The sequence below is a fragment of the Enhydra lutris genome, unplaced genomic scaffold (genome assembly GCF_002288905.1).
Source record: "Enhydra lutris kenyoni isolate GAN:26980312 unplaced genomic scaffold, ASM228890v2 scaffoldscaffold21, whole genome shotgun sequence".
NCBI lineage: Eukaryota > Metazoa > Chordata > Mammalia > Carnivora > Mustelidae > Enhydra > Enhydra lutris.
In genome coordinates this window covers 68,810,103-68,837,926 of record NW_019154105.1, presented here as the reverse complement: position 1 = coordinate 68,837,926, position 27,824 = coordinate 68,810,103, and the positions used below count along the sequence as shown (strand labels likewise).

Here is a 27,824-nt window from a genome sequence, read left to right as displayed (position 1 = left end):
CCCACGTGGGGACCCTGTGAGGAGATGCAGGAGGGACGGGAAAGCGTCCCCACACTGAGAAGGCTCTTGAAGACCAGAAGGAGGCAGGCCAGTCCAGGCCGTCTCGGGTTCACGCAGGGTAACAGATAGGACCCCGTGCAGAGGACGATCCACAGCCGCTGTGGTTCTTCTCTTAAAGTCCCCAATTTCGTCGAGCACCAGGGACACACAGAGGAGCAGTGCAGATCAACCCAGCACCCGACCTTTAAGCAGACCTCGCGGCCCCACCTGTGCAGCAGGAGGGGGAAGGCTGTTCTCTCAAGCAGATTCACAGGAGGCAGAAGTATGCCTCCGTGCCTCTTGGCCTTGGCGGGCACGTCTGAGTACGTCTGTCAGTCTCTAAGGGGCCCAGAACACGTCGCTCCAGTGGACAAGGCAGAGGGCCAGAGAGGGAGGGGGTATTGTCAGCAAGCCTGCCGGCCCCGTGGCACAGCTCATTCAGGTCGGGCCAGACACACTGTCCCCTCCACTCTCCAGTGGCTCTCAACATCTCCCAAAAGTGGTCCATTTCTTGCTTTTTCCAAAATAGCATTATCAAGTTGTGAATGTAAAACATCTTCATGGGTTTTCATCTGTTACATTTCTTGTCCCCACTGAAGATCAAACTGTCCCAGCTTTGGCCGGCAAGGAGGCCTCTCCAGGTCACTGCCAAGTCCTCTGGGTGTGACCCTCCCAGACATTCCTCGCCCAGGCTCATCACGAACATCCCCAACACCTTGGACTGGCCATTCTGTCAAGAGGCCCTCATGGTGACCAACAGGATTTCAAGACCACAATATGAGGGCAAAGGATGGTCACTGTTTCTAAAGCTTTTCGGCAGCAAGAGCATGAGGGCAGGTAAAGATGATACAGATTAGATACGGATATTAAGTATAAAGTATAGATTACAGATAAGATTCAGACCAAATGCTCAGCTACAGACGGATGTGCACGATACCCACAGAATCCCTGCTGGCCGCTGACCTGCCCTCCACTTCTGTCATTCTCCCTTCCCATCCACTCTGTTCAAGGACCCATGCAGCACACAGCCTCTTGGACTGGAGGATTCCTTCAGACTCGCTGGGGCTGGGCGTCCACACAGCTCACCCCTCTCTACTGCTGAGTCAGACTCCGCGGTCTGGCAGCTGCTCACCCGCCGACTTTGGCTGACCCTGGACCACATAGCTCTTCTGAAAGCTCTTCACCGGGTACAAGTGTGTGTCCTTTGTCCCACACGGAGGATACAATGTCAGGGTAGCAAGGCTAGCACCCACAATGTGATCACTACAAACACAAGCCTTGTGTCTGCCCGTCCTCCCCTGGCCTTTTTTTTTTTTTCACGATTTTGTCAGAGAGGGAGGGCACGCACGCACAAACGGGGGAGTGGCAGGCAGAGGGATGCCCCTCTCCATGTCAGCAGCAGCCCAAGCCAGCAGCAGCAGCACCACAATCACTGCAAAAATTGTGTCCTGATCTTGTTGACCATCAGAGCTCATTTTCCAGCAAATTCCTCAGGAAGGGCTCCCAGGAGCAGGTTGTTTGGAGTTCTCCCATGTGGGTAACAATGCCCTGTGCCCTTCAAGTTGAGTTTTCTGGGCATAAAACCCTAGGTGCACATTTTCTCTCTTCACATCTTGTAAACATGCTACCACTTGCCATCTCCTAGGATAAAATACTTGTCAAGAAGTCTGATAATCTACTGCTTTCCTGTATGGTTTTTTGTTTTTTTTTTAATAAGATGTCCGAAGGATTTTTCTTTTTCTTTCAAGTCCAGTAATTTTGCTAGAACATGTCTTGGCATTGGTCATTCTGGGCCAATGTGTTCAGAAATGTGGTGTGCTTTCAACGTGTGGTTACAGATCTTTTGTACTTCAGAGAAGTCTCTGTGAATGGTCCTTTCCCTGTAGGATAAGGTCTTGTAAAAGGAGAGTACACTCTCACACCCACCACGGCACCGGCGACACCGTCAGTCCCTGTGGGGATCCCACCTGCGCAGCACACCATAGTTTCCTGTTCGCCTGCCCAAGGGCATCTGGGTTGTCTCCAGTTTGGGGAAGCTCCGAGCACAAGCCCAGTGAACATTCAGGTATGGGTTTTTGTGTGAATGCGTGTTTTCCCTCTGGGATTAAAGCCCGGAACACAAGTACAGGGCTTATGGGGGCTGCATGTTTGGTTTTTAAGTAGTAGTCAAGCTCGTCTCCAGAGTGGCAGCAGACCTCCCACCAGCGCTGCAGGAGGCCCCCAGACACCCAACCTGGTTCTCAGCAGCACTCAGTGTCGGCACTGGTGTACACCAGCCACTTGGACAGGCAGGAGCGTCCAGGGACAGTCCCCTCCTCCGGCTCCTCTGCCATGCCCCCTTCACACCCTCTGGCTTCCTTTCTTTCATTTTTTTAAAAGTTTTATTTATTTATTTGAGAGAGAACGAGTGGGGAGAGGGAGAGGCAGACTCCCCGCTGAGCATGGAGCCCAACACAGGGCTCAACCCCAGGACCCTGAGATCACGACCGAAGGGATGTTTCATCGATGGAGCCACCCAGACACCCCCTTTCACTCACTTTCCAACTGGAGTTATTTTGTATATGAGCTGCCGAAGCGAGCACCCAACTGGAGTTATTTTGAATTTTGAGACTTTTGATATATTCTGGATACAGGTCCTGTGAGGTGTGTCGTTTACAAAGGTTTTTCTCCTCCTGTGCATTTTGTCTTTCCATCCTCCTAACAAGCTCCTTCACAGAACAAAAGCTTTTAACTATGACAAGGTCTGTTTCAGTAATGCTTCCTTTCACAGATCATGCTTTTGGGGTCAAGACTAAGAACTGTGCCCAGCTCCGGAGTGCAGTGATTTTCTACCAGTGTTACACTTTACATTTAAGTCTGTGGCCCATTTTAAGTTCACTTCTGTACAACATTGAGGTTGCAGTTGCGGCCCACGGCCATAGATGCCCAACCGTCCAAGAGAGCCCCTGCCGTAGGCTGACTTCTAAAGCGGCTCCAGCAATCTCCACCCAGTTTCACACTCCTGGCTGATCCCCTCTCCTTGGGTGTCGGCTGGCTAGCAACCAGCTGCTCAGCAACAGAAGTGACAGGCCATCCCTTCCGAAATCGAGCTACACCAGCCTTCCATCCGGCTGGCTCCCTCCCTGCTTGCGTGCTCTACGCAGAAGCCACCTGCTGAGGAACAGAGGGCAATCCATGGCCAACATCTGTGAGTGTGGCTGGACATGGATCCTTCCCCAGTCAAGCCTTTGGATGGGACCCCAGCCCCAGCCAACTTCTCCAATGCAGTCGTGCAAGAGCCTGAAAGAGAGGACCCCACTAAGCCACAGAAACGGAGAGAATATCCTTCTTATGAGCCACTAAGTTTGGGGGAAACCTGTCGTGCATCAAGAGAGAACTCGTACAGCCTCATCCCACCTGCCTGCGTCAACCACAGGCCCAAGGAGAGGCCCAATTCTGCCCAAGGATAGGAAGAAAGTTCCTCTAGAAACTAAAATTCTGGGGCGCCTGCCTGGCTCAGTCGGTTAAGCAGCTGCCTTCAGCTCAGGTCATGATCCCAAGGTCCTGGGATCAAATCCCACATCGGACTCCCTGCTCAGCGGAGACCCTGCTTCTCCCTCTCCCTCTGCAGCCGCTCTGCATACTTGTGCTATCTCTCTGTCAAATAAATAAAATCTTAAAAAAAAGAAAAAGAAACTAAAATTCTGCCTTTTACCCAGAGTGCATGCCAAGGACACGAAAAGCTGTCACACTGGAAAGCACTCTCAGAATCACCTTCAGAGCCACGGGGGGACATGCCACATGCCCCACACATGGCCTGACACAGACTTGAAGGAGCAGCACACACCTGACTGAGCCCTGGGACCCCTCCCTGGGCACACCCACCCACATCTCAGCCTCCATGAAATGACTAGGACACCTCTGTCATTGGCTTCCTGCTTCCCAAGGGCCGGTTATTCTGCCCGAAGACCATCCCTGCCCTGAGTGGTGGTGAAGGATGAAGCACCGTGCAGCACTGTGCAGGGCTGTGGTGATGCAGTACATGGGTCTCCTGGCAACCACGGCTGCTCACGTGGCACTCAGGGTCTCCCTGAACTCCTGACATCCTACGGGGTAGATGCTATTATCCTGCTCTTAGAGACAGAACAGGTCTGCATCCCACCGTCCACACTCAGCGGCCCCTAATGCGCATGCGGCCAGGCGGAGAGCTGAGGACACCTACAGCTGGTGCCTTTGTTGGAAAGCCAGTCATCAAGGTCCTTAGTGCCGATATTTGGAGACTTGGCTTCCTATGTTGCACTGAGGGAATCATTTTACTGGAAAACAACATGCATCTTTGAAATGTGAGTTTTACAAAGTGGCATAAGGTCCAAGTAAAGCCTGCACACTGGAAAGCAAAGGAAACAGTGATAGTAAAGCAAAAAACGCACGTCCACACACACGCATGCACACAAACACAGAAAAAACTTATTAGAACCACCCTTAAATAAAATAAGCAGAACCGATGATCAAAAAGGCACACTTCCTCCCACCCGCCAGCCCAGGTTCAAAGACAACTGCTCACCTGTTAACATGCAAGTGTTAGCACCGTGATGGGACTTTGCCTACATGGAATAAACAGAAAAACCACCCACACGATCCAGAAAGCCAAAAGTGCAGGGTTTTGGTTCAGGTAGAGCCCATTGACTCACCTGAGAGGATCCACTGATGTCTTCCTACAAAGGTAGAGGTTCCTGATAGACCAGGAAGAAACAAGAGCGGCTTTCCAACACACGAAAAAAAGTTGGGGGACACAGGATGACAATCCTGATAAGCTGACCATGTCTACACGTGGGGAGATAGGAAAATGAATCGCCAATGGGAGCGAGATAGCAATCAGCCTGGAAGTGTGAAGAATTAATCATGCAGGACAAACTTAATTTAGTTCTGACACTTCATTTGATGTACAAGAGCCAAGAATAAAGAGGACTGGATCCTAGCCTATTGGTTATTTGTAACACTCATATAGGAAATAGTAGATTATGTTAACGGCATCAAAAAGCAAGAACTAAAGTATGAAGATTGATTTCCTTGTTGTTTAACAGCATTCCAAGAATTTAAATATGAAGCTAAAAGCCAGAATGATTCCTCTAGAACCTAAATCAGATCTCACATTTGCTATTGCCCACCTCACTCAGCCTAAGTCTACATGTGTAACACCCCCGCTCCAGGCAACCCAGCCTCCTCACCCTTAAGACCACTCCAGTCCACCCTTAAGCCACGGGTTAGGGACAAGCCCCTCAAGGCCTCCAAGTCTCATCCTACAACACCAGCCCCAAGACCAGAATCTATCCTAAGAAGGACTCTTCTGGTGTGGAGATCCTCTCAGTCTGAAGACCTGTGAGCTAGAGACATCGTGTCTGCTCTGTCCCCAGACCCCACCCCACCCCGACACATATACACACAATGCGCAGCAATGGGCCCCACCTGGGCCAACTGCTCCAGACACTGCTGTTCAGAGTTGAGGGGCCAGCATACAGGAGCCTCTGGGCCTGGGCCTGCTCCATCAGGGCTTCCATGCTTCCTGGCTCTGCCTCTGGGTTCCTGGGTCCACCCTCTGAATTATTCTTTTTCCACAAAAGGCAGCCTATGTTTGGGGCGCCTGGGTGGTTCCATCAGTGAAGCAGCGGATTCGTGATCTCAGCTCAGGTCATCTCTGGGTTGTGAGATCGAGCCCCAGTTGTGCCTCAGGTTGGGCTCTGCACCAAGCGTGGAGTCTGAGATTCTCCCCACCCCGCTCCCACCTCCAAAGGGAGGGAAAAAAAGGCAGGCGGTGTTTGCAGCCCTGAAGCTTCCTCCCCATGGGTCCTGCCGGTGGAATCCAGGGGGTCCAGGGCCCCTCTTTACTTCCTCCTGCCTGTCCCTTCCAGCGCAAACCAGCAGTGCCCCTCTCCGTCTTGAGCTTCTGCTGGGGAAGGCCCTAGAGTTTCTGGGAAACCTAGAAAGGAGTCCCGATTTTTTAAGGTCGTAATGAGCCAAGACCACAGCTGCAGCTTCATCCCAGCACACACCTTCTTGGCCATCCCAGGACCCTGGGTCTCAACAGGAGCCCTGCTTATCCCCAGGAAAGCGGAAGGCACAGAAGACCAGTGAGCACTGCTCCTTTGCCCACAAGCCCTTCCCTGGGCTCCCGCTCTCCTCAGGTCTTTCAGCCAGAGCTCCAACAGGAAGCAGGGGCGCCCAAGGCACCGCCTAGAACACCCAGGCAGCCCATCCAGCCTGTCCTCCTCCACCCCCACCCCACACGCAACAGTGCTGCTCGACTCCGTTGCCACGTGGCCAGGACCATATTGCTCCAGTTCCTAGTATTTGCACATCTTCCCACCAAGCCCCTGACCCCAGGTCTCCTCAAAGCCACAGAGGCACCCGCTGGCACTTTCCTCCTCAAAGTCCTGCCAGCTCCTGCCCAGCTACAAAATCTCTCCCACACGTGAGCCATTTGCCAGCAGTCTATACACCAAATGCCTACCCCAGGGCCTCTGCACTTGCTGCCTTCTGAGGTGGTTGTTCCTCCCTGAGATCATATCTGTCCAAAGGCCACCTCATCAGGTATCTCTCAAATCAATCTATAAAAAATGACAACTTCCCACTTGCCAGTTCTCCCCAATCCCCCTGCCCATCTCTGTTCTTACTCCTTAACCTGACACTGTACTTACAGTCTTCTGTACCCGGTAGATTGTGAGTACACACTTTGGAGCACCCGGTCTCCTGCAGGTCTCTAAGACCTACCAGAACTGTGTCTGACACAACAGTATGGGCTCAACAAAGCGAAGAAGGAAGGGCTCCTGCCTTTTTGAAAGACCTTGAACAAATCTGCCAAAATCCATCCTTTGCATCATGTCTGAGAGACCATCCATGGGCCAAGCTTCCAGGGTTCACAGGCGTAATTACAGAAGATACGCAGTGGTCAAGGCTGCCCTTCGAAACCTGATGCTTACCCTGCTCCAAGGCAGACTGCACAGCCCTTGTCTGTCTCAGGAAACAGGGAAAGCCCTGCCACCCACCTCCGCTGCTGAATGAGTATCAAGCCTAGATCCCCCGGCTTCCACCCTAAGTCTACTGGGCACACGCCACCGAGTATGGCCAGGCTCTGCAGTGACAGGAGACCTGGATGTGACTCTGGCCCGAACCAAGATCTGCCATCAGAGCTCCAAACATAAAATAAGGTCCTCCTCACTGGGCAGAATTCAGTGAGCCAGGGCCAAGCTTCCTTCACCACTGTGCACTGTTCTCCCCAGCGCCACATGGTAAGGTCCTCCAAACACAGGAATTCACTTGGCAGTCAGCCTATTTGGCAACATAATAAATCAGCTAGAGAAGGTTCTTTTCTTTTTATTTTTGCAGTATCATTCCATACAAAAGCAATAGAAACATAACAGTCTTAACAAGAAGTTTACAATTGAGTATTTGAACAGAAAATCTGTACACATCATTTACAGCAATTTTACATGGTAAATTAATGGACGGTAAAAAAATGTTCTTTCTAAACCCCTCTGCTGCCTTAACTCTTGGAGTATTACAGGTAGAAGGCCTACCTACTGCTATTTACAAGTACCAAATTAAGACTGCATAACTTACATAAAATCCCTTAACAGCTTAATTTACTATCTTTGACTATCCAGTGCTCTGTATGAGGGAAAAAAAAAACACACCCTGACATACTGACAAAAGGCCCCATATTAAATTTCCATAAAGATATTAAAGTCATCCAATTATGAGAATACACAGATACCAGTAAAGAAAGCTGATGCACAACTGGCCCCATGAATGTGTGGCTAACCCCAAACCAGCCATCTGACAAGTAACAATGTCTAACGTACTGGGGGAAAACCAGTCAAAATCAGCTTGTCAGATTAACTTGGAGGATGGTACAGATTAAGCAACTAAATTCCCAAGACTGCTTCAAGTTCAGTTTTCCTTGGATTTAGTTCCATTTACAATTTAAAACATGCAAAATATACTCACTATACATAAAATTAACGTTTCTTAAGAAAATAAGGCAAGAGTAACAATTCACCATGAGATAATGCAGTAATGAACTAGGAACAGAAACCCTCCAGTTACCAATGCAGGACACATGCTTGGCCGGCCCCCAACCTGCCAGGTGGAGGCAACCCTCGCTCCCAGTAGCCTCCAGGTGGCATCGGTTAGCTCATGGCTGAGAAATCTTTCAAGGGCTCAGTTAAACAAGCTTCCAGATCAAATTCGTCCTCCACTCCGCAGTCCACGTGCCTGACTTTAGTGGGTGTGCCAGAGTACATGTCCTAGAAGACAGGAGCACAGTCAGGGCGAGCTCCCAAGGCACATGGAGCCTGGTGCTGCAGGCACTAAGCACAGGCTGCGACCACCGCCTCCCGCGCCCACAGCTCTACAGGACCCAGACAGAGCATGGCCAGCGAAGGTCTGTGTGTGCTGGAATGCTACTAAGAGAAAATTCAAATCCATCTCCTAGTTACTTCCACGCGGTGGATAGGTCAAATCCCTACCCACCAACCAACCCATTAGAACTCACAGACCCTTCACAGCGTCTGAGCCCCAGCCCTTTGACCCTCAGGGGGCTGCATCGGGGACTGGGGGCACCACCACCCGCTCCCCGTGACGTGTGAAGCAGAGTCCCCCCCAAACTGCGGAGCACGTGCTTGTCGGCCGAGGAGGACCTGGCTGAGCTACTCTAGCACCGGAAAGAGGACAGAGGCCCCACTGAGCCCATCCTGCACCCCACAACTTGTAGGAATCGCGTGACAGAGCGTATGTCAAGGTCTATGCACTCACTCACAATCCCCAGTAACTACACTACCAAAGGGAGCATAGGTGCTAGATCCAAAGCACTGTATAAAGTAAGCAGCTCAGACAGATGTGCACGCCTTGCGCACCTTCTGTGAACACGAAATATTGCTGAAAGATGGGACAAAACTGAACAATGGCTCTCAGGCCAGGAGAGAGCAGTGTTTGATTAAGCATATTTCTGACCTGCCTTACTAAAGAGGTTTTGCTTTTTCATTAAAAAAAGCTTAATTACGGGGCACCTGGGGGTGCTCAGCTCGTTAAGCCACTGCCTTCAGCTCAGGTCATGATCCCAGAGTCCCAGGATTGAGTCCTGCATCAGGATCCCTGCTCTGTGGGGAGTCTGCTTCTCCCTCTGACCTTCTCCCCTCTCATGTTCTCGCTCTCTCAAATAAATAAAATCTTTAAAAAAAAAAAAAAAAAAAAAAAAGGCTTAATTACAAGGTCATACAATCAAAGGTTAAGAGAGTTTATGATTTAGGGCGTGTTTTTAAACCCAGGGAAACCCAATGTTTATACCAACTAAAACCAAAATTTTAAATGAATGTTAAAAATAAAGTTATTTTTAGGGACGCCTGGGTGGCTCAATCGGTTAAGTGTCTGCCTTCCACTCAGGTTATGATCCTGGGGTCCTGGGATCAAATCCCACATGTGGCTCCCCACAGTGGGGAGCCTGCTTCTCCCTCTCCCTCTGTAGCCCCCCTGCTTGTGCTCTCTCTCTCAAGTACATAAATAAAATCTTAAAAAAAAAAAAAAGTTATTTTTGCAAGGAAGAAATCCGGTTGAGGGGCGCCTGGGTGGCTCAGTGGGTTGAAGCCTCTGCCTTCGGCTCAGGTCGTGGTCCCAGGGTCCTGGGATCGAGCCCCGCATCGGGCTCTCTGCTCAGCGGGGAGCCTGCTTCCTCCTCTCTCTCTGCCTGCCTCTCTGCCTACTTGTGATCTCCGTCTGTCAAATAAATAAAATCTTTGAAAAAAAAAAAAAAAAGAAAGAAATCCGGTTGATACCACTTGAATCATATTATAAACTTAACATCCCCAATAATGGGACAACAAGCCATACACTCCCACCATGGTCTTGCCTTAAGTGTTCACTCTGAATCTGGTTCTGCAAGAAACAATAGAACTCCCAAATGAGGAACTCTGCGCTACAAAACTAGCCTGAAGTCTTCCCAAAAAGTTAATGTAATGGGAGGAAAAAGGGAGGAAGACTATTCTAAATTAAGATGTAAGAAATGGCAATTATCCTTGATCTAACTGTGGATCAAAAAAAAAAAAAAAAAGACTTGTAAAAAGAACATTTTTAGGGCAACCAGGAGGCCTGAACACAGACAGCTGATTAGACAGGAGTGCTCTGTCAACATGACATTTCTGGAGCACAATGACATCATGGCTGTGTCCATGTCTACTGGGGTGGTTGATGGACCCAGTTATCTGGGTGTGTGTAACACTAAATAAAGAGCTTAGTCCTGAGCTTCTCCTCCCTTCAGCATATCCAGCCATCTCTGAACCACCTCCTCTTGACCCCCCAGGACTCCTACCTCTAATCTTCACGGTCCAGCTCCTCCTTGCCCCCTGGGCCTGAGCATCTCCCTCTAACTCCTGATTCTGCAGGTGGGATGTTCAGAATCTGTTTCTTTTTCTTTTTTTTTTAAGATTTTATTTATTTATTTGACAGAGAGAGAGAGAGAGAGAGAGAGAGAGATCACAAGAAGAGGCAGGCAGAGAGAGAGGGGGAAACAGGCTCCCTGCTGAGCAGAGAGCATGATGTGGGGCTCGATCCCAGGACCCTGAGACCATGACCTGAGCTGAAGGCAGAGGCTTAACTCACTGAGCCACCCAGGCACCCCCAGAATCTGTTTCTTGAGCGGGGACAAGAGTTACCCTTGATCCAAACTAAGGATGGACCAGTTGAGATTTTCACAGGTCCCTTTTAGTCCTATATACACATAAATATCCACAAAACTGGAATCATTCCATCACTAAATATCCTGCTTTTATTTATCTCCAAAATTTTTCCACGTCATTAGTCTTCAAAAATAACCTGTTAAGCTCTATGCCTCATGATCTAACTTTGCTATTCCTCTCCTGTGGGAGAGTCACACAGAGGGCAAGGTATGCAGATGGGCCACAAAACTAGAAGGACCCATGCCAGGCTTGTCACAGGTGGGACACAGATGGAAAGCAAAAAAAAAGAGAGAAAGAAAAAGGCAACTATGCACCTTTATTTTACCAGCTTCTCAAGTGTCCAAATACAGTACAGCATGATCCCACAGAAAGCCTAAAGTACCTCACAACAAATAATGTGCTTTTTCCTAGTTTCAATCTATTTTTTTCATTCAATATGCTAAGTATTTCCATATGCAAATATCAGGGTGGTCTCCTTATAAAGGTAATAAAGGGCTCTTATTATAAACTGTTCACGTATACTTGCTTGTACACATGCAGAAAAGTCTGAAGGAACGTGCACCCAACCAGCAACTACAGGGTTAGATGAGCTAATTTTGTATATTGTTCTTTTTTTTTTTTTTTTAAGATTTTATTTATTTATTTGACAGACAGACATCACAAGTAGGCAGAGAGGCAGGCAGAGAGAGAGGAAGCAGGCTCCCCGATGAGCAGAGAGCCCGATGCGGGCTCAATCCCAGAACCCTGGGATCATGACCTGAGCCGAAGGCAGAGGCTTTAACCCACTGGGCCACCCAGGCGCCCCTTGTATATTGTTCTTAATCTTTATAGTTTTTTTTTCCCCTCAAAGACATGTAATTTTTAAAAATCGGCAAATGTGGGGGAAACCCTTAGGCCCAAAGCATACCTTTATTTAGAAGTAACTAACAAATAATCTTGCACTAGCAAATCACCACCACAAAACGCATACAGCCTAAAATTCATGTCAGGGACAAGACCTACACAGACACTGGAATCCAGGAAAAAAGGCCTTTCACTTTTAAAATGAAAATGGCAGGACTGAGTAGGTGGATTGAACCAAAAACTTCAATTAAGGCTACTACCTAGGAATGTCATCAAGTCGACATCTCAGTGATGTGAGAAGAGATAAAGGAGCCCCTTTAGAAGTAGCAGAATTGAACTCCATCTTCAATGCCAGTTCACCAAGGGGAAGATGCAGTCAACAACTAACCCAAAACACCATGGTGAGAGACGAAACCAAGAAAAGGCACTTACGAAGTTATCCTGAGAGCTCGTCTGGGACTCGCAGCTGCTTTCTGCAGACTCTGTCTCCATCTCCCCAAGGTCCACAGGATGTCTGCCAAGTGAAAGCAAACAGGTGCATCAGCCACCACCTAAAGCAGAGAGGTGCTCCCAGCCCGTTCACAAAATATAAGCATGATCAGCACGCTGCCTGGTGCAAACACCGACTGCCAAGTACCTCCTTTGCTCCCAAAGCAATGGGGAGTTTCCAGTGAACCCCCACCTCCCTGCCCTGCACAGGTAGGGTTGGCACAGAAACCACAAGGGGAAACGTCCACCTGGCTCAGAGAATACCACCACCTGCCTATTCTCAACTGTGGTGCAGCTATTTACACACCCACAAGCATCCTTCTACACAGAAGCATCAATACAGGCCCAATGCGGGGGAAGGTGAATACTGCAATCGCTAATTTTCCAATTTTCTACTCCTAGAGAACAGACAACAGTGTCATAATAGGAAAAAAAAAAAATCGGTACGATGTTACGACATCCGTGAGGCCAAATCTGTAAAGCCATGTTATAACTCATTTCAAAAATGACAGTTTCTAATAAATTTCCCCAGCACAAAGCAGGAACTCAAGTATTTGCTGAATGAATAAACCTGTCTCTGAGGAAGGCAGAGGCCCAGGTCAGGAGGGAGCTGACAACAGGTGCCCAAGGAGGGGTCACATGCAAGATAGTCCTTTCCACCTCCCTATTCTATGGCTGTCCTCACCCTGGGGCAAAAACCCAGCCCGAGACCTTTCCAACTAGGCTTGAGTTGAAAAACCAAGAGGGAGGGGCACCTGGGCGCTCAGTTGGTGAAGGGGCTACCTTCAATTTGAGGCCTGATGCTCAGCAGGGAATCTGTTTCTCCCTCTCCTTCTGCCCCTCCTCCCTCCTCCCTGCTCATGCTCTCTCCCCCGACCATAAAAATCTTTAAAAAAAAGGGGGGGGGGGGAGTAAAAAGCTTCCTTAATTAAGACCTTTTATTTTCATAGTTCAATAGGTTACTCAAATACCTTTCAGAATGTTTATTTTAAAATTTAAGAACAAACTGGGCGCCTGGGTGGCTCAGTGGGTTAAGCCTCTGCCTTCGGCTCAGGTCATGATCTCAGGTTCCTGGGATGGAGCCCCGCATTGGGCTCTCTGCTCAGCGGTGAGCCTGCTTCCCCCTCCCCCTCTGCCTGCCTCTCTGCCTACTTGTGATCGCTCTCTGTCAAATAAATAAATAAAATCTTTTTAAAAAATTTTTTAAAATTATTAAAATTTAAGAACAAATAAATAACAGCCCTCATATCACTAGGTTTACTGATCTCCATTTTCTCTAGCTATGCAAAGGCAATTAAATCCAGGAGGCAGATTCCTCCCTCCACCACCCTCCCCACTTGCCGCACTTGCACATGGGGCAAACACACATGAAGCCAAGGCCGCTGGCTGCTCTGCTCTCAGAACTCCCAGGGGCCCTCCGTACCATGATAACCTGCACATAAACGATCATGTGATTTCAATCACTGCACCAATTGCAGAAACAGAGGACAAGAATGCAACGAAGACATACATTTCTTGTAAATCACATCCTTCTTCAGCTGGAGGATCCCAAAAATGCAAAGCCACTTTCCAGAGCTTGATCTGCTGGTCCCACGATCGTCGACTATACTTCTTGAATTTGTTGGGGGTCTTGGGATGGATGCCAGGCTGTCGGAGGTGTCTACAGGAAAGAGGGAGGTTGTTCTAGAACATACCATTCAGCTCTGTACGTCAGCTCGAAGATTAACAAAACTCTTGAGATTAGAGTTATCAAAAATTGTAGATCAGCTGAGACCATAAAATGAGCAAAAGTTATGTACGAAAAAGCACTGCCCCTTTGACTCTACTCTCCCTTTGCCATCTGTGCTCCAGAAAAGCATATATGACCCCTAGTCCTACCATGAAATGGATACCCTCTCTGAGCTTTCTTTGCAAACCTGTGCGTGAGGAGCAGGGTAGGAAGAGCACGCTGCTGGGACAAGAGGGGACAAAGTTCATGTTTTTCTCCAACACCATCTTTACAACCTATAACCTGAACTTTACTCTTCTCCTATCACGCATGTTAATGGCTTTACATGTCTGAAACCCAGCATTCCTGGGACTTGAAATGTTACCTAACGCTCTGAACTGTAACATGTTAGTTTCTTATCTTCCTGTTCCTGGGTTTTCAGTCCCCTCCCTTCCTCATCTGTCACATAAGCGCCTCAAAGTGGTTCAGTGGTCCTCAGCGGCCATGAAGTACACCAAGTCAGATTCGCCACGGAAGCAGACCAGAGACTAGACTGCAGTGCCCCACAGTCCCATCAGGACACGCCAGTGACACAAGACTACCTGGGGACTTCTTTAATATAGCGGTCGTAGGCAATGGTGTTCTTCCCATAGTTGATCTGCTTCTGCCTTCTCATCAGGACGCTCTCGTCTGTCTCTAGGTCAGCTGGCACCGCGGACCCTGCCTCCTTGGAGTCAGAACTAAAGAGGAGATGGACAGAACGAGCCTCAAGATTAAGACCACTACATAAGACAATGCTAAAACACAACAATGAAAGAACATCTGTCCTCTGGATGCTAAACCACGTTAATCCCAGAACAGTCCAGAACTGTCTCCATGGGAATGTAGTACGTAACAGGCACAAATTCCAAAGCAGGGAAAGGACTAAGCAGCGCAAGCTGCTGGGAAACCAGCATCCCATGTGCAGTTCTTCTCACCAGCAAGTGACAGGCCTATTGAATTAAGAGAAGAAACATTTACATGGCATTTACCTTTCCGATGAGGATTTTCTCTCTCTCCCAAAGTCATTTATGAGTAGTTTTCTTTTATATCTGAGAACAAAATAAACATTGCTCTTTTAGAAACATATACAAGCTGGGGCGCCTGGGTGGCTCAGAGGGTTAAAGCCTCTGCCTTCGGCTCCAATCATGATCCCAGGGTCCTGGGATCGAGCCCCACATCGGGCTCTCTGCTCAGCAGGGAGCCTGCTTTCTCTCTCTCTCTCTCTCTCTCTCTGCCTGCCTCTCTGCCTACTTGTGATCTCTGTCAAATAAATAAATAAAATCTTTAAAAAAAAAAAAAAAAAAAAAAAAAAAGAAACGTATATAAGTTAACACAGTGCTTTTCAGGGAGCCCCCAGAGGTCAGGCCTTCTCCCTGAGCAGTGTGGTCTGGTAAGTGAATCAGGGTAACGGCACAGTGGTTCCATTTTATTTCAATCTCCCTCAGTCACCTTCTCTCATAAGGTCAGTTATAGACCAAGCTCGTACAAAGTGCTTAGAGCAGCCAGGCTCTGGGAGCAAACGACTTACCTCAACAACCCTGGGCACTGCCATATGTAATGGAGAGATTCTCTAAGCCAAAAAAAGCCCCTAACAGCTTCAGGTTAAATAGTGAGATCCACTTTTTGAAAAAAAATAAACCTAAATTGAGATAAACACTTTTTTATTTCTAATACCACAAGTCCTTACATGTATGCCTACTGGGTTCTGCTCGCCTTCTCCCATCTGCGAAAGAGACTGAACATACCCCAGTCTTGTTCCACATGGATTTCAGGAGGCATTTGATTTCTATCACTGCAACTACCAGAACCCTGCTTTGCCAAGGTATGTCAGCCAAAGGAGTGTAGCTCAATCTAACACTGAAGCCAAGAACCACCTCAAGCTATAAGTTCCTATGTCTGAAATATGTCATACCTTACTGTCTCCTTTTCTAAAAGTGCCAGGCCCCCCAGTTTGCTGAGGCACCAAGTACAGTTTGGAAACCAGGAAGTAACAAACGAGTTTACTTCCTGCATACCTAGAAAAGTTCTGATTCTATACCAGCCTGTGAGAACTGAGAAAGCAGGTCCTCGGTATCACATTATGTAGGGCTTCATTCTCTCAGGGACTCCAGATGAAACAGACTGGCTTCAAGTATGACTAAAACCCATTTTCCAATTTCCAGATAGGTGGTGTGTAGTGCATATTATCCTTCTTGAAGTACAGTGAACTAAATTCTGGTAAAAAAGGCAGACTACCATCAGCAGTAGGTCAAACCACCAGGGTCTTACTAGAGCAACAGCTTTCCATCAGGAAGGGTGTGATCGGCAAGGTGGCCCAAAATAGAGCAGGCCTATTTTGCAAAGTAGAACAATTTTTGGAGACAGGCCTATGAGACAACTGCATAACAAAGCGAGGTCCACCAAAGGAGGGTCAAGAGAGACAGGGGTCTCCATCAACAAGATCCGCAAACAGTCCATGGCAAGGGTCAGGATAGATAGGCTATGTGCAGAAAGCTGTTACGAGCCTTGGGAATGGAACACAGAAACTACAAGAGACCAAATCAGACATCCTAGATCTACAGTTGGGAAAAATGAGATCTATATAAATAAAACAACTAGTTCCAAACGCTGGAGGAGCCCATTTCTAACCAGGCATACCACCCACCCACACACATACATTTTGATACCTAAAAGAAATTCAAGCAGCCCTCTGAGGGCCCCTAACTAACGCGCGTGTGGCCTGGGCCTTTCCTGACATAGCTGTAAGCACCATCAAGCACTGCAGAGGTGGCACAGACAGGCTGGCCCAACTTCCCTGCTCAGACGACGCATCTTCTCCGAAGATTTAAGAGCCAAGAGACTCAGTTCAATATACTCCAACTGATTATGAGCCACAGCATTTCAATTAAAAGCTCAATCAGCTGGGTTGGATGGCATATTTCAAATGGAAGGAAAGACCCCAAAATACCAAACTGTAATCGAGACAAAAGCAGTGCATAAGGATGCATCGTCTGAACCATAATGAGTCGAGGCAAAGGCTTGGAGTTTCTGAGAACTTGAATATAGATAACAATTTTGGTTACAACTGCAAGGGGCTCCTAGGCCCCAAGCCAGGGACCCCTCCCTGTGCTCTCCCACTTCTGAGCTGTTACCTGAACCAGATGGCAGACAAAAGTGCACTCTCTACCTAAAGAGAGAGCCAGGGGTGCCTGGTGGCTCAGTAGGTTAAAGACTCTGCCTTCGGCTCAGGTCATGATTCCAGGGTACTGGGATCAAGCCCCGAATCGGGCTCTCTGTTCGGCAGGGAGCCTGCTTCCTCCTCTCTCTCTGCCTACTTGTAATCTGTCTGTCAAATAAATAAATATAATCTTTAAAAATAAATAAATAAATAGGGGCGCCTGGGTGGCTCAGTGGGTTAAAGCCCCTGCCTTCGGCTCAGGTCATGATTCCAGGGTACTGGGATCAAGCCCCGAATCGGGCTCTCTGCTCAGCAGGGAGCCTGCTTCTCCTCTCTCTCTGCCTGCCTCTCTGCCTGCTTGTGATATCTGTGAAATAAATAAAATCTTTTAAAAAATAAAGTAAATTAAAAATAAATAAACAGAGCCACACAGTTGGCTGGGGTGGCAGAACTCAATGTGGTAGGTTAGAGGCATCATGGTAGGTTAGAGATTAGAGACATCATGGTAGCACCACCTCCCACCTACCACCACGGTGGAAGGACAGCCACTAAGACAACAGTCCTTCAGTGAGCAGATGCATCTGCACCGCTCATTTAAGGCATGGCTGGACCCCACCCGAGTTTCCCATTCAGCAGGCCAGGTGAAGTCTGAGAATGGGCTCTTCCAACAAGTGGTCAGGCACTGCTAATGCTGCTGGAATGGGAACCAGCCTCCGAAGAATCATCCTTCTAACACACACCTGGAAACTAACATATAATCAGCAACACCACGGATCACACTTCACAAGGGTCTAGGATGTATACCTTGCAATTTCTTTGTTAACTCTGGTCCTCATTTCATCCTCTTCAACTGCACTTGCCCAGTCTGAACATCTAGAACGGGGCTTCGGGCCTTCAGGAGTGGTAAAACTGCAATACAACGAAAATGCATGTTTGAACCAGGACACCTCCATTCAGTGTCCTTTCAAACAGCACACTAGGAGATGCTCCCACGCTGTCTGCAGAGTGTAGAGGGAATGGGCTCCAGGATACTCTCTGCTCCAGCGCTTATTAGCTGAGTTTGGGCAATTCACTTCAAACCTCTCGGAGGTTTATCTGTTGAACCTGCGGGCACCCACCATCTACCGGTGTTGGCTGGATCATGAGGAAACAGTCCACTGGGGGGAAGGCCACATGAACAAGCCACCTTCAGCACAGGCAAGAACACAACCTGTTCTTTCATTTACAAAATGAGAAACTATTTTTCAGTATTTTAAGGAGTTAGATAACACTTCATACTACGAAAAGTGACCACCACATAAAAGGTACTTAATAAATGGTGCCTACTGTTTAGTTTTAAATGTACCTAATTAACTATTCAGAATATACCACCTAATTAGAATAGAGGGATAAGAATTTACATAGGAGTCCCTGCCACATTAGGACTTAGCGTACTGGAAACAGCACCCCTTAGAGTTGGTTAAGTGTAAACGAGGAGCTCAGTTCAATCCAGAGATCAAGGAAACCTTTCATCATGGGGCATCTGGGTGGCTCATTGGGTTAAGCCTCTGCCTGGGATCAGGTCTTGATCTCAGAGAGCATTGGGCTCTCTGCTCAGTGGAGAACCCCCTTCCCTGGCTCTTTCTGCCTAACTCTCTAACTCTCTGCCTACTTGTGATCTCTTCCTCTCTGTCAAATAAATAAATAAAATCTTGGGCCGCCTGGGTGGCTCAGTGGGTTAAAGCCTCTGCCTTCGGCTCAGGTCGTGATCTCAGGGTCCTGGGATCAAGCCCCGCATCGGGCTCTCTGCTCAGCAGGGAGCCTGCTTCCTTCTCTCTCTGCCTGCCTCTCTGCCTACTTGTGATCTCTCTCTGTCAAATAAATAAATAAAATCTTTTTAAAAAAAATAATAAATAAATAAAATCTTAAAAGAAAAAAAAAGACCAACTTATGGGGCGACTTGGTGACTCATTAAGCCTCTGCCTTCAGCTCAGGTCATGATCTCAGGGTCCTGGGATTGAGCCCCACATAGGGCTCTCTGCTCAGCAGGGAGCCTGCTTCTCCTCCTCTTCTCTCTGCCTGCCTGTGATCTGTTAAATAGATAAAATCTTAAAAAAAAAAAAAAAAAAAAAAAGGGGGGGGTGCCTGGGTGGCTCAGTCCATTAAGTGCCTGCCTTTGGCTCAGGTCATGATCCTGGGATCCTGGGATTGAGCCCCACATCAGGCTCCCTGCGCAGTGGGGAGTCTTGCTTGTCCCTCAGCCTCTGCACGCATGCGCTCTCAAATAAAAAATTGTTTAAAAAAAAAAACAAAAGAACAATTTGAAAAAGGCTTAATACCAAGAATTCTGGCACTCAGAATTGTTGGTATATCTATTATTTGCAGATTAGATGCAAACCGACATTTTTATTTTTCCTCAATTTTCTATTAGCCGCCACTGACACACCAAAGATAGACACAACTCCAGGTGCCACTCTAAGAGACCAGATGCACCCTAGTTGCAAACCACATGCCACTGCAGCAACAGATGAATGATCCCTGTGCGCAATTACCATTTCTTCTCTTACAGCTATCTCACCCAGAAAAACTAAGATTTCTAAAACTAAGCTTCCAGAACCTAAAAATGGTTGGCAAGGTCTGAAGTCAATTTAAAGAACCAAAAGTTAAAGTGACTCAGTAACTGCATCCCAGACACAGAAAGGAACCACGTGGAAGGTTGTCGACAGCTGGACCTCAGTGTCCCTACTCGTGGACCAAGAGGCTCAAGTTTGGGCCATGACAGACTGCTGAACTCTTTTTTTTTTTTTTTTTTAAAGATTTTATTTATTTATTTGACAGACAGAGATCACAAGTAGGCAGAGAAGCAGGCAGAGAGAGAGAGGAGGAAGCAGGCTCCCCGCTGAGCAGAGAGCCCGATGCGGGGCTCGATCCCAGAACCCTGGGATCACGACCCCAGCCGAAGGCAGAGGCTTTAACCCACTGAGCCACCCAGGCGCCCCCAGACTGCTGAACTCTTTAAAGGCGCTTACAAACGACCTTCCACTACATCGCATAGTTTGGTAAAATAGAAAATACCTTTTCTAAAACTATGGCCACCTTTCTAGATCAAAAGAGCGTATTCAATCTATCTTATTCTAGGACAAAAATACTTTTAGGGGAAAGTGCTCCAATGGAAAACAAAGCCTACCTCGAACCAGGAACTAAGGGCCCTACTACAGGTACCCGCGTGCGCCCCCCAGGCATCACCTCAGCGGACAAGGGACGAGCAGCCAGCCCCCACAAGAGCCAAGAGGAGCCAAGGGCACTCCCGCCGCCCTGTTAGAGGAGTAAGGCCCCGGTGGCTGACTCCCGAGCCAGAGGCCCACCCACGGGGATACAGAGGACTTTGGAGGCAGCGTATAAGGACCTAACGTTTTCTCCTCCGCTAAACGGGAGACCGCCGAGCACTCAGATCTTGATCCCCACGAGGTTCCGTCGCTTCTCTTCACGTCCGGCTGCAGCAGCGTCCAGGCGCCCGCCACATCAGCGTCTCTGCCCGAGCAGCTCTCCCAGCAGCGCGTCTTTAAAAGGTTCCACTCCGCACAGGCCACACTCGTGCAGTACCCGGCGCTCTGAGCGTCCACACTGCCAGCTCCAGTCGCCGCCTCCCTCCCCGGCCGGGTCAGCTCTACCCCTACCCTCTCCTTCACAGCAAACGGTTCCGAGCCACCCCTGCGCCTTGAATCTCCCCAGACTCCCGTCCGAACCCGGGGCCCGCCAACGAGTGCAGAACCGCAGAAAGTCCAGTGCCCGCACGTTCCCCCCACAGCGCCCGCGTCCCGGTCAGCCGCTCCCTGCACAAGGGCCGCCCACAGGGCCTGACTCGCCAGCGCCCCAGGAGCTCCCGGCCTCCCCGCTGACCCCCGGCTCCCAGCGGCCTCTCCGGGGCCCGGAACCACCCGCGGCGGGAAGGCTCTGCACGAAGCGCACCTGCCCCGCAGGCCCCCGCCCAGGCCGCGCCACCGCCGGAGCAGGACACACGCGACCCAACCCGCTGGCGGCACGGCTCCCTCTGGCCGGCTGAGCAGGGGCACGGGCACCGCCAGCGCGCGGGACCCCACCCCCAGCCGGGCGGGACCCCCGGGCGCCCCGCGCCCGCGCCGCACTCCGGGCCCACCTGTCCGGGCGGCCGTCGCCCGCCGGCTTCGCGGGGCCCTCGGCGTCGTCGGGCCTCCTGCGCCTCCCGTCGGCTCTGCGCTTCCGCCCGAGGCTCCATCTCGCGGGGGGCGGCGGACTGCGGGCGACACACTGCGTCAAGGGGAGGCCCCGGGCGCCCGCCGCGGACCCCCGCCCGGCCCGCCCGGAATGCCCGGAGCGCGCGGCCCGCCTCACCTGCTGCCGCCCTCGCGGCGGCTCCCATAGACGGAGGGGCTGCGCGGCCGGCAGGCCATGGCAAGCGCGGCGAGGTCGGGGTCGGCGGCGGTGTTCCGGGGCTGGAGGCGGAGGACCCTGCCTCACCCGCGCCGGCGCTGACAGATTCTGCGCGCGCCCCGCCCCCAACTGCCTTTATGTGGTGCCGGCTCCGCCCCCGGAGCTCCCGCGCGCGCGCCGCGACGGGCGAGACCATCGGGCCCAGGCCGGCGGGGGAGCCCCGGCGGTTGCGCGCGCTTCGCAGGCGTCCCGGGCCTGGGCGGGAGAACGCGGGACCGCAGCCCCGACGCCGCCTTCCGGGAGGCGGCGGACCGACGCCGTGCGGCCAGACGGGGACAGGCCCGAGGAAACGCTGCCCCCCGTCCTAGCATGGGACGGCCGGGGCTGCCGAGCCTCAGCGCGGCGGGCGGGGCGGGGCGAGGGGGGCTTTTGGCGGGAGATTCGGCCGCGCGCGCGGGCCAGGCGCTCGGGGGAGCCAAGACCCGGGAGAGGACGCGCCTCTGATTGGTTGGCCCGGCAAGGCGGCCTCTGATTGGCCGACCTCGCGGGAGAGGCCTCTGGGCAGGCGGGAATCGGGAACCCGGAAGGGGAGGCCGCAGTCTGAGCCGCCGGCATTCGCCGGTTCTCACCGCTGCGCGGAGCTCACTTCCGCCGCGCTCCGGCCCCTGGCCCCTGGCCCCTGGCTGGTGGCTGCGCTACGCGGGCCCTCTACGCTCCTCTTGACCCACGCGCCGTGAGGCCGCCACCCCTTCTAAGGAACCCCTGGCCCAGCCCTGCTGGAGCCCCAGGAACGGGCAGCTGGGAAAACGGAGGCTGCGGCTCCTACAGCGCCCGCCTCCCGCCTCATTTTAGACAGAAATGGGCAAAGCGCTGCCACTTCCCAGTCGGTTTCACCCGTTACCAGTTCGAGTATCAGAAAAAACACAATATTCCAGTATGTACATCGGACTAACGTTTTATTAAATACTGCACTGCTCAGCTAACAGTAAATTTATAAAACTAAGTTACTTTCTTTTGTAATAAAAATAGCCCGACCCAGTCCTTCGACAGTATCTGAAACCCTCCGCTGACGCTAGGCTCGTCGTCCCCTCTGATGGCCTCAGTTGGCGGGGTACCCTGGCGGCCCACGAGGCTAAACCACCTCCGCTCCCAAATCCCTGGGCTTCAGTGTGGCCTTAGCCAAGGCAAGCCGGCTTGGTCCATCACCCCTGCTTCAAACAGCCAGGTTTAGGAGGCTTAGGGCTACAAATACGAAGGCCCCCTCCAGCAACCACATCAGTCAGAGCTGGGCCTGATGGCCTGGCTGCTCCTGCCCTCCTAGGTGTGCCACCAGGAATTGGGAAGAGGCAGGGCACTTTCTGATCCAGGTGGCCTTACAGAGCTGTGGCCAGCCCTGTGCTGTGTCCCAACAAGCTTGTCTGCAAGGACAGTGCTGTTGTTTTCGGCTCAGTATCCCCTCTGGCTGGGAGTCAGGCTTGGCCTTTCTCTGGACTCATGGGGCAGCAGTAGGCATAGAGGTGCATGCCCTCCAGGAGACAAGCAACCCCCACAAGCATGCAGCTGAAGAACAGGAATTGAGAGAAGCCAGCCTCTAAAAGGAAGTCCAGGATCTCCCCGGGGCAGGTGGCAGGTGGGGTCACCCCACCCAGGAAGTCCCAGGCAGTGCTCTCACCCTGCAGTGGCACCCCAGTCTCTCTGCACCGCCGGACTCTCCCCAGACGCTGAGAAGCCTGGTGGGGTGCAGAGGAGACACAGGGCACAGGGCCACCAGCCAGCTTGGAGACAGGAGTCTGGAGGACAAACTGCAACCAGTTTGGATGAACCTAGGTTTGGCATGTAACTGAAAGGCAGGTATGCTACATAAAATTAAGGCAAGTGGTTCAGGGTAGGGCCATGGGGGCAGAACCCTGGTCTCTAGAAGACAGTTCAGGCAGCCTCAGAATGCTCTGGAAACAGGCCCCACACCATACCATATTCCGAGTCCAGCACCTGCCCCCACCTGGAGAAAGAAGAAAGGAAGCGGAGGCACTGAAGTCCCATCCCACTGCCACTGCTACAGAAGAAAATATCCTTTTTAAACAAAAACTTCTGTCCTTCGTCATGCTAGGGAAAGAGCCCCTGGCTGACAACACAAGTGAGGGCCTGGAGCCCTGGCTGCTCCTCATGGTAACTGTGGGGTCCTTAGCGGGTCTCGCCGGGGCCCCCAAGGCCACTTTTTGCTCCAGCCAGCAGGCTCAGCGCACAGCACACACATCCAAGATGCAGAAGCGTGCACGGCAAGTGGGGCAGGGCACACGGCTGGCGAGCCAGGTGTCAGGGCGCTGTGGGTCCTGGCGGCTGGCGAACCACTTGCCCATGCAGGTGAGACACCACATGGGACGACAGTAGCACTGCTGGCACTCGCCTTCAGCTGTCTCTTGGCAGGTCTTCACCAGCTTCACACTGGCACGTGTCTGCATGCAGCCAATGCATGCCTCCAGCTCCTGCGGGTGGGCCAAGGGTGTCATAGGGAGGCTGGCCAGATAGCCCTGTGCCCCTCCATCCTACCCAGAGGGCCTGGCCTGTGGGAACCCACCTGCCCCCACCCAGCCCTCACCTGGCTGCTGGGGACTGAGTAGGCTGGGTTGACCTCCACCAGAGAAGCAAACGTCTCCAGGAACAGGTCGCCCAGGCTCTGATGGATGACCACGTTGGCCGCACTGCGGATGGGTGCTCGGAGCTTCTCACGCAGCTCACCATACTCCGTGGAGTTCAGCCTGCACAAGGTGGGGTCTGCTGGGCTGGGGCCACTGAACCAAGGCCCCTCTGCAGGGCAGGGCCATCATTCCTGCTGGGGATGCCAAGGTGCCTCTACAGTGACAGGACACCCACAACCACACACAACATGGGAGCCCAGGCACAGCCCAGTCACCTGAAGTAGACCAGCCAGTAAAGATAACCCTGAGGCCAGAGCCCACAGAACCAGCACCAACTCCCTGCCCCCAAGGGATGCAGGGAGGGGCAAAAAAAGTGAGTGGATTGCAGGTGGGACACAGAATGCCTGGCTCTCAACAAGTTCAGGCACAAAGGGGGTCACAGTAGAGGGACAATGCACTGTCCAAAGCTTGAATGGGATGGGAAGACATTGGTTGGGCCCCAGAGCCAAAGCAGCCATCAAACCTCAGTCCTATACCATCCCCCCAAACATGCCTAACATGCTCCCCTGAAAAGAGCCGTCACGGAAAGAGCAGCAGCAGGGGGCACCTACAGGGGCATGAGGGGACAAGGGGCCTTGAGGGAGAGTTCCACTGGTGGGGTGGATAGAGGAGCCTGCTCCAACGCATCATTGCCTCCCAGAGGAGCCCAAGACTAGAACCTGGTGGCTGGCTGCCTCTGACATGCCCCAGCCTTACTCTTGCCCTGGTTACGCGCACACCTACCGGATGTCGAAGGCCTGCACGCCAGGGCTGGCACTGGCCACATGGATGGTAAGGAGCTGCACAGGCAGGTTCGAGTCTGGGGAGAGCTCATGCTGCTGGGACTCTGTCACGGTCAGGTGCACATCCTGCTGCTGAGCCACGTGCACACGGTATGTGGTCACCTTCATCACCCACGTGTCTGTCACAATCACACGTGCCCCTGGTGCCCCCGTGGCAAACTTATCGATTCGCCGGAACTCCGTGTTGACTGAGGAGGCCACGGCCCTCCAGCCTGACTGTGGGAGGGCATAGAGGGCCAAGGTGCGGGCCAGCGGGTGGCAGGCCCACTGATCACAGGACCAGTAGTAGATCAGGGTGCTGGCGATGGTGGGCAAAGTCACTGCCAGCAAGAGGAAGAGCCGCCAGGCCTCTGGGGCCTGGCCGAGGGAGTAGAGCTGCTTTTCTGAGGCTGCAAAGCACATGCCCACGTAGTAACCTACAAGGATAGGAAGGGCCTCAGCAGGAATTGGGGCTGCCAGGCCATTGTTCTCCCTCCAAAGTGCCCACCAAAGGCCGCCCTGGTCAGCTCTCAGGGCTAGGCCATGGTACCCCAAGGCAGGTGCACCTTACCTGCCTCCACATTGGCCCAGCTCAACCCTCGCCCACGACAGTAATACAATAAAGGAGAAAAAGACGTTTCTAATGTACTACTTTAGCCTTACACAGGTAATACATGATTACAGAAATAGGAAAGCCTGAAAAAAAGCAAAGACAAATACAAGGATCTGGTGCCACCCAAAGCCAAGCTGCACGCTGGCCTCCCAGGGATGGGATCTTGGCCTCTCAACCCCACCCCCACCGAGAAGGCAAATCAGTGTGTGGCCCATCCCAAGAGCTCAGATTTGTGCCCCAAACAGAAAGCAGAAAACAATGGGGAACGCCACATCTCCATATGCCGATTTGCATATCATAGTGACTGAAGTAGATAACGAAGTAGATAATGGATACCTGCCTGAGCACTTTAAGAGTACAAAATAATAGTAAACATTTGCTGTCGATCAAGTTACTTCATTTAAGGTAATTTATCCTGCAGCAGTAGGAAACAGGCATACAAAGTTTCAAAGCTTTTACAAAACAAGGTCAAAAGGAAGAAAAAGACCCTGAGACTGGCCACAAGGCTAAGCTCCTCCCACCTGCATGAGTCACTGAGCTCCCTAAGCTCCAGCTTCTCTGTCCTGGTGTAGCCTGCCTACAGCCCAGCCACTCACAGGCTTACAGAAAGGGTGTGGCTAAAGGGACTCCAGAAAGCTGTGGGGACCCTTAGTTCCCAAGACAGAAACCCAACCCACGACCCTCTCGGGGGCCCAGGTTCCGAGCCACACTTTCCTCATCCCTGCCTCACAGAGCTGCTGGGGCCTCAGGTTGAGAAAGCCACACAGTTACCCCAACAGCAGGCAGACGGACCCCGTGGCAAAGGAGACCACCAGACTGCCACCAAGGCCCTGTGTCCTTGGCATAGGCAGGCAGCCCTCCTGCGCATGTCTGGCCTCAACCCAGCCCCCTCCAGGAGGCTCTCCACACCTGGCCCAGGCTGCTGCGCCCTGCTGACAGCTGGAAACTCCTGTGCCCACGGAGCCATAGACACGGCCCCCAGCAGCTATCTGCCCTTCCAGACCTGCTTCTGCTCTGTATCCTCCAAAGAACCACATACACATATCTAGTACCCCGACTTCCAGCCAGTCCCCTGTCCAACCAGCTGACAAACCAGCCTCTCAGAGGCCAGACAGCACCTGAGTCTCCGCCCAAGGCCAACCCCTGTACCACCTGTGAACATCCTGCGCCAGCCACACAAACACGCCCCGCCATCCTCTGCACTTGTGACGCCCCTATGGGGTTACCCATCTCTGCCTCCTTTCCCGCCCCCACCTTCCAAAGCCTGGGACAAGACCTCCTGCTCTCCCAGGTCTCTCCACCTTCCTGTTACAATCAGTTAACTCATGTCCCTCTCCTGGGAACTGCCTCCACGAAATGACTCCCGACCTGCCCCAGCTGGGCGAAGCATCATCCCCTTTGCCCTCCCCTCAATATTCTAAGCCTTCATTTCCACCACCTGCAAACGGCCACCTGCCGCCAGCACCTTCCTCTCCGCTCTCGAGAGCCGGGGACGCGAGAAGCCCAGCTCAGAGCGCACGGGCTGTTAGTTCACGGCCGCGGCTCTCGGGATCAGCGTCTCTCCTCTGCTCAGAGCGACCGGGGACCCGCTCGCCCTCCCCCGACTTTCCCCGACCTCTGGGGTCCCGGAACTCGGCCGCGAGCCCGAGGGGCCACTTCCGCCCACCGAGGACACAGGCCGGTGCCCCGCCCCGAGGACCCTCTGGGGAGGGTCCGGCCTGCTCACCGAGCGGCAGCAGCGAGTGGCACAGCAGCGTGGCGGACGTGCGGCGCAGGTGGTAGGATACAAAGGCGGCGTCCTCGCTGCCCAGCCAGCCCGACAGCAGGTTCTGCACCGTGAGCCCGGCCGAGTGGAACTCGGTGGGCGTGAACACGAAACACACGGCGAACACCAAGTAGGCCAGCGTGAAGGTGACCTCCGGGCTGTCCATCGCGCTGCCGCGACCCCCAGGAAGCCGTCAGGGAGAGCCCCGCAGCCCGCGACGGGAAACAGACCCGAGAACTCCGAGCCGGTGGGCGGCAGCAGGCGAGCGCCAGGCCGGCGCGGGGTGCTCTGGGAGACGGTGTCGCCGCCCGCAGGGCATTCTGGGAGATGGTGTCCCGTCCGCAAGCTGGCGTGAGGAACGCTGGGAGACGTCACATCTACGCGGGGCACCCTGGGAAACGGAGTTGCCGCGTCTGGCTCAGCCAGAAGCGTTGGGACCGCGACTGTTCTCCTGAGAGTTCGGCTCCATCTCACAACCCGCTTTGGGGCGGAGCTGCAGCCGGTCCCATTTCACAACTGGGGAAGCCGAGACCCGGGCCAATGGCTCTTAGGCCCTGGCCTTTCCGCGCAGCCCAGTCGCGTCCGCGGCAGAGCTCACCCCCGCCCCCCGCAGCCA

At 52.2% G+C, this 27,824-nt stretch overlaps 2 protein-coding genes across 4 annotated transcripts; both read right to left on the bottom strand.

Annotated features, from left to right (window-relative positions):
- Nucleotides 1–7,373: 7,373 nt before the first annotated feature.
- Nucleotides 7,374–21,466, bottom strand: LOC111149285 (stem-loop binding protein). 3 transcript variants are annotated; one of them, XM_022506267.1, is made up of 8 exons: nt 21,335–21,466; nt 21,120–21,236; nt 17,789–17,893; nt 14,817–14,876; nt 14,388–14,525; nt 13,588–13,737; nt 12,021–12,102; nt 7,374–8,321 (listed from the first exon to the last, which is right to left on the bottom strand). In XM_022506267.1, exons 1-8 carry the CDS (start codon nt 21,391–21,393, stop codon nt 8,205–8,207), a joined length of 828 nt encoding a protein of 275 aa, XP_022361975.1. In that variant the 5' UTR covers nt 21,394–21,466; the 3' UTR covers nt 7,374–8,204. The 3 variants fall into 3 exon arrangements, with proteins under 3 accessions (XP_022361975.1, XP_022361976.1, XP_022361977.1); XM_022506268.1 differs by lacking the exon at nt 17,789–17,893; XM_022506269.1 differs by lacking the exon at nt 21,120–21,236.
- An 846-nt stretch (nt 21,467–22,312) lies between these two features.
- On the bottom strand, nt 22,313–27,428 carry LOC111149309 (transmembrane protein 129). Its single transcript, XM_022506299.1, has 4 exons — nt 27,170–27,428; nt 24,793–25,267; nt 23,970–24,129; nt 22,313–23,856 (listed from the first exon to the last, which is right to left on the bottom strand). The coding sequence occupies exons 1-4, from the start codon at nt 27,372–27,374 to the stop codon at nt 23,608–23,610; spliced, it is 1,089 nt and encodes a 362-aa protein (XP_022362007.1). The 5' UTR covers nt 27,375–27,428; the 3' UTR covers nt 22,313–23,607.
- Nucleotides 27,429–27,824: the final 396 nt, after the last annotated feature.

What these genes read in the sequence shown, in the direction of transcription:
- LOC111149285 (XM_022506267.1), bottom strand. Translation starts at nt 21,393, where the DNA reads ATGGCCTGCCGGCCGCGCAGCCCCTCCGTCTATGGGAGCCGCCGCGAG. An exon ending in CGCCGCGAGGGCGGCAGCAG is followed by an intron (nt 21,237 to 21,334) that starts GTGAGGCGGGCC and finishes TGTCGCCCGCAG; the next exon opens with TCCGCCGCCCCCCGCGAGAT. An exon ending in GGATGTGATTTACAAGAAAT is followed by an intron (nt 12,103 to 13,587) that starts GTATGTCTTCGT and finishes TTCACTTGGCAG; the next exon opens with ACATCCTGTGGACCTTGGGG.
- LOC111149309 (XM_022506299.1), bottom strand. Translation starts at nt 27,374, where the DNA reads ATGGACAGCCCGGAGGTCACCTTCACGCTGGCCTACTTGGTGTTCGCC. An exon ending in CCACTCGCTGCTGCCGCTCG is followed by an intron (nt 25,268 to 27,169) that starts GTGAGCAGGCCG and finishes CTATCCTTGTAG; the next exon opens with GTTACTACGTGGGCATGTGC. An exon ending in ACTCAGTCCCCAGCAGCCAG is followed by an intron (nt 23,857 to 23,969) that starts GTGAGGGCTGGG and finishes GCCCACCCGCAG; the next exon opens with GAGCTGGAGGCATGCATTGG.